Below are 5460 nucleotides of genomic sequence, written 5' to 3' on the forward strand. Positions count from 1 at the left end.
TTTTGTCCACTCAGATGCGTTACTTTAACATCTTATAGTCAATTGTGAATAATCGCAATATGGCCCGAGACCTCTCGAGTCCGGGACACACCGGACGGATGGCAGAGCCGATGTGTGCGGCGCCGGTGACACTGCAGCTCTGCGACCAGCCCAGTCCTGTGAGCCGCGGCTGCCGCACCACTTTGACGCGTGTTTTTAAATAGACCATGTATTTTCATGAATGCCATTTGAAAGATTTTAAGTATTTAGAGTCGTACACAATGAGGGGGGGGGGGGGGGCATCTTTTAACCTCACAGATAATCCCCTTTCAAATTAAAACTGATAGCGAATGGCCGCCTGTCTTGTATTATGCTATCTTGCATTTGGAAGCCATTGTTCACGAAATGGTAGAAAGATTTGCCAGCTGCGAAACAATAGTGCTTTTTAATTTATTTTATGGACTCTAATATTTTGAAAATTGCATACTGAGCAGTTTTACAGTGGCGTGAGAATTGAACGTTGTTTTGCAACATCATCGGTCGCTCAAGAATGGGGGCATTTTAGAGGACACGTTAAATCTGGCCATTTTGTTTGATTCGTTTTGAAATATAAAACATGATTTAATGGAACTATCTACACGTACATACATTGATTTTAAGACTAAGATATATAAGAGAACATGCTCTCTGATGAAATTAAAACAACTTTTCGTATTGATAAATTGTTATTTTTTTGTTTGAAAAAGATGGTAATTCGAAATTCACTAAAGGTGTATTTATGTTTTGCTTGGCCACATGGGAAAAAGACGTGCCTTCAACCAAACAAGCCACCAGTCGTGTACACTCTCGTTGGTCCTTTTCTCTCTTGACAGCCAATCATAACTCGAGTATTTGTCCAATCAACGTGCCAGCCTCAGGTTTTGCACAGAAGCTTCATGTTTGTCCAATCGTCAAACGCCTGGCCAACGGGGAAACAAGTTGTGTATTACGTCACCACAAATGTATAAATAGTCAGCGCTCGCCAGCGACTTCAGTATTTTGAATTGTGAGCTGTTGGGAAAGAGGTAGTGAGCTGTGGATAATCGGAATATAGTTTTAAACCGACGGACGTCGCAGATCTCGTATTAAAAAGGTACGTACGTTTGTTACTTTTCGCTTCTTTGATAAAAAGATCTGGTTGATGTAGTCCCCCTGCCGTGCGGAGATCCGTGTCCTGAAGACGGCCGTGCTGGGCCTGTCGAGAGCGGCAACTGGGGTTTTGGCGGAGAGCCACGGCCTTGTGCTTCTGGAGGGGGAGGGAGGCTTATCAGCCCTGTGGCATTAATGGCAGCTTGTCAGTTGATCTAGTTATTTTAAACGCGTTTAAGTGTAACCATTTCTTTTAAAACCGCACTTCGGTGGCGTCTTGAGTCTAGGAGGGAAGAGACAAAAGGCCGTGGTGTCGCCAGGCTGTCTCCGGGGCTAGGCCTCGCAGCGAAGGTTATGCGTGCGGTGGTACTGATCAGATGGAGTGGCTTTATTCACCCATCGCCTCCCAGCGGCCACCCTTACAAGCCAGGGCTGCAGTGGAGGAAAGGCGGGGGAAACGGGCTCGGGGATCTGATCTGGTTTGACCAGCGATTAAATCGGCTTGTATCACTTGTATATTGGATTCCCGGGAGCTTTAATTTGCCAAAGCGGTTATTCTCAGCACTTAAACGGTGTATATGAGCGGGACTGTGCCTTAGACTCCTCCCCTGAGAGTCGGGTTTTGTTTGAAGGGTTCCGCAGTCGGCCCTTTTGGGAGAAAAAGTAAATAAAGCGGGGGCGACGTGGTTGAACATCGCAGGTGGAGGCGCTTTATTTGAGAAGTGTCTTGTCTCTAGGTAAGCAGACATGGCCCGTACCAAGCAGACCGCCCGTAAGTCCACCGGAGGCAAGGCTCCGAGGAAGCAGCTGGCCACCAAAGCGGCGAGGAAGAGTGCGCCCTCTACTGGAGGCGTGAAGAAGCCCCATCGCTACAGGTATTTCTTCTGAAATCGGCCTGTCCTTCAGTTAATCCGGTTGTATGGATTGTGTGCTTGCATTGACACGCTTTTATTGCATCGCTTATGGATTTATTGGGTTTCCACGATTAAAGTGGTCTGTTTGAAAGCCTCACCTGACTTTATCAAATGTCGCTGTTCCATATGAACAAGGAAATGTTGCAACCAACTTAAACCACTTTCTTAAAAGGTGCACTTAACCTTTGTGGTAGCTAATATTGTTTGGTATACACGCACTTGAGTTTGGCCCTGATCAGGAGGAGAGGTGGTTTAATCCCCAACACTTTGCTTCCTGTCTGCCCAGGCCTGGCACTGTGGCTCTGAGAGAGATCAGGCGCTACCAGAAGTCCACCGAGTTGCTGATTCGCAAGCTGCCCTTCCAGCGCCTGGTGAGGGAGATCGCTCAGGACTTTAAAACCGACCTCCGTTTCCAGAGCGCTGCTATCGGAGCCCTTCAGGTACGACTGCCCCCTGACCCCGGGAGAGTCACCCACTCTGGGTCTGGGTGACGAACCATGGATTTTCAGGCTTTGTCAATGGCCAGTGTAGGAATCTTGGCTGCAAAATGGCTTGCACTACAGTTTTGTTTTGACTGAATTGGCTTTTAACTTAGTTTTGAATAGGATAACTTTCACTGATTTAATACAGGGGCTCTTAATTTCATAATTTTAAACTGCATAAGTTGTAAGTATAGATTGCATAATGACTCTTTAAATTAGATTAAGCTAGTGTTGTGTATAAATGTGTATTGTATTTCATTCTACAGGAGGCTAGTGAAGCATATCTGGTGGGTCTGTTTGAAGATACCAACCTGTGTGCCATCCATGCCAAGAGGGTCACCATCATGCCCAAAGACATCCAGCTGGCTCGCAGGATAAGGGGCGAGAGGGCTTAGATCTCTGCCACTCTGCAAAAAAATCAAAATGTGTATCATACCTTATTTACCACTTTTTGTGGACACAATTTCTTTTTTTTATTTAATCTTTCCCGTTTCTTTTGTAAGATGTGTAATTTAAAAATTTTACTAATGGTAAAATCATTCCACAAATCTAACTCAGGATGAGAGTACAGCCTGTGGCCCTGGCATTAGTGGAATACTCTGGAGATGGGCATCAACCTCTTCCTACAGACCAGTGCTGTGGTTCTAGCCATGGAAAGATGCCTCTGAATGAATGGGCATTTCCTGTGCTCTGTAGTAGAGAAGCCTGAAAACTGGCAAGAGCAAACCCCCTCCCCCCCACATGCCCCTATAACCTCCAGTTGATCAAAAGTCCCAGTGACGCAGATTTTTCTAATTTTGGCCCAAATTACCAAAGAACATTTTAAGAACTGAAGCACCCAGTTTAATACGAGTGGCACATTTTTTACTCAATTTGTTTTAGATGAGGGGGGTGGGGGGGGCAGCTGTGGTATAACTGGCAACTCATTTAAATGTGGATCTTTACAGCTTGTTTTTATTTTGGATGAACACTACTTTGATTTTGAAGAATTAACTTTGGGGAGATTTGTGTTAATTTAGAGCATGCAGTCTTCATCAGCTGTATGTTGAATAGATGTGGTTCTGTGCTTTTCATTGGGTTCTCGGATGTATTTTTATATTTTGTTTTAACTCTAAATGCAGACCTCCAATATTAGATATCGGGCCCTTTTAACTAGGTTAAGTTTTCTTTGAGATATTTAATTGAGCAAATTGCTTTGGCACTTGAAATAACCTTTTTAGTTATGTTCGGGGGTGGGCAAGAGGCTTCCACTTCAGTTAAGGTGTTTTAAACAGCCATTGGTTTAAAATCTGGCAATCCTCAAATTCTCTTCTGTGGGTGCTGTTTAAGATGCGTCTTATACTTGGGTCTATTTGCAGATCATATTGCAGTAGGATTACTTTGCTGTTGCTCAGTTTCCAGTGCAGGCCCTTTTCAGCGGTGCTCCAATGCTAGCGAATGTTGCGGCTTGAATGGATCAATTTGAGGTGCTGATTTCCCTTCCTGCTGCCAGCACTGTCTTCAGTCCACACAAGGCTGAGGGCCCTCTTGCAATAATCCCACCTTTACCAGTCGGTTCTTCCCAGTACAGAGTTGGGGCTGGTTACTTATGTCACTGAGATGTGTTATTGTGTGAAGGCAGGCACCCTGGGTAGTCTGGCCTGCTTTTTTATATTTGTTTTTATTCAATGTAAACCTTGGCAGCTACAATTAACACTATTTATGGTGCGTTCTCTTGTCACATTGTAGTAGTCTTTGTATTAAACAACTTTACGAGAATGTGGTGTCTTTCTTTTCACACCCCCTCCCTGAAACTTGGACTTTGTGTCTTCTGCATGTTTAATCTTACTACTTGATGTAAATTTAGTAATGATGTACAGCTGCCTTTGCATAAGTGGTGTTACAATCCTTTGGACTCCCCCCTGCTTAAGCGACAGCTGTATCCAACCCACCTCCCATACCGAATTCCTTAAATATTTGTGAAAGCGGGCCACTCTAAAATTCTTCACCTGCTGCAGTAGGTCTCCAGAGGGATTATGTGGAAAATTAAGTAATCTGTGCTTAATTATAGGCTGTGCATTATGCAAATGGTGCTTTCCCCCCATTTTAAGGTTAAAATGAAAGGTGTGATTTTAAAGTATTTGTTACTATAATATTAGTCAAGGTACAGATAAACACAACACTTCCAGGTGGAAAATGTGATGCGTGTAAAGTGGCAGCTATTTAAACACAGCCTCCTAAATTACTAGTGTTCTTCGACTGAGTCTTGTAACTATTTGTGTCTTGGTGAGACCTAAGTTTCATGCTTTAAGTAAATCCGGATTTCTGAGTGATCCTACAGACCTATCTTTGACATCAGATTCTCTCTTTCGAGTTGGTCAACTACATGCATTTCCTTTGTGGGTGGGTTACCACATCTGGTAGCAATGGAAACTTTAAGAGGCCACAGACCACACCACTGGAAATGGGGCTTAACATTCCTACTGAACAGTAGATCACAATACAAACTGAACTTGGTACTTAATGTATTCAAGAATTATATGCTTATCCCTGATCCCAGGGTAGCCAACCTTTTCTGATTTTAGTTTTGGCTTAGCCATGTTATTTGGATCTTTAAGCTGTTACTGTTATAAAGTATAACCTGCCAATTTAAAAATGGTTACATTACTTAAAGTAGACCTAAACCTAAACTGATTGCTACTGTACAAAAGGGAATGAGTTACAGAAGACAAGGAGCTGCAAGTAAACAAACTTTCAACCAGAATTATAGGTATGACTTGACATAATGAAGAGTCACTCCAAGTGTAGAGGGGTATCTCGGACTGCTTGCTCCAAGCTCTGACTGGCTGATTTTCACAAGTCCAGTGAGATCACTTTGGAAGTTTTTCATACAATTGCAGCAGACTTCTTTTAATGTAAAACTTTACATTAACTGATTTTAATATCCAAGTATAGTCCTGAGAATACATGTCCTGTAC

General features: G+C 43.3%; 1 protein-coding gene across 1 annotated transcript; it reads left to right on the plus strand.

Moving 5' to 3' along the window:
• Nucleotides 1-960: 960 nt before the first annotated feature.
• LOC136750104 (histone H3.3A) lies at nt 961-4261 on the plus strand. Its single transcript, XM_066704899.1, has 4 exons — nt 961-1111; nt 1845-1982; nt 2308-2461; nt 2770-4261. The coding sequence occupies exons 2-4, from the start codon at nt 1855-1857 to the stop codon at nt 2896-2898; spliced, it is 411 nt and encodes a 136-aa protein (XP_066560996.1). The 5' UTR covers nt 961-1111; nt 1845-1854; the 3' UTR covers nt 2899-4261.
• The last annotated feature ends 1199 nt before the right edge of the window (nt 4262-5460 follow it).

Source organism: Amia ocellicauda, chromosome 5 (assembly GCF_036373705.1).
Source record: "Amia ocellicauda isolate fAmiCal2 chromosome 5, fAmiCal2.hap1, whole genome shotgun sequence".
NCBI lineage: Eukaryota > Metazoa > Chordata > Actinopteri > Amiiformes > Amiidae > Amia > Amia ocellicauda.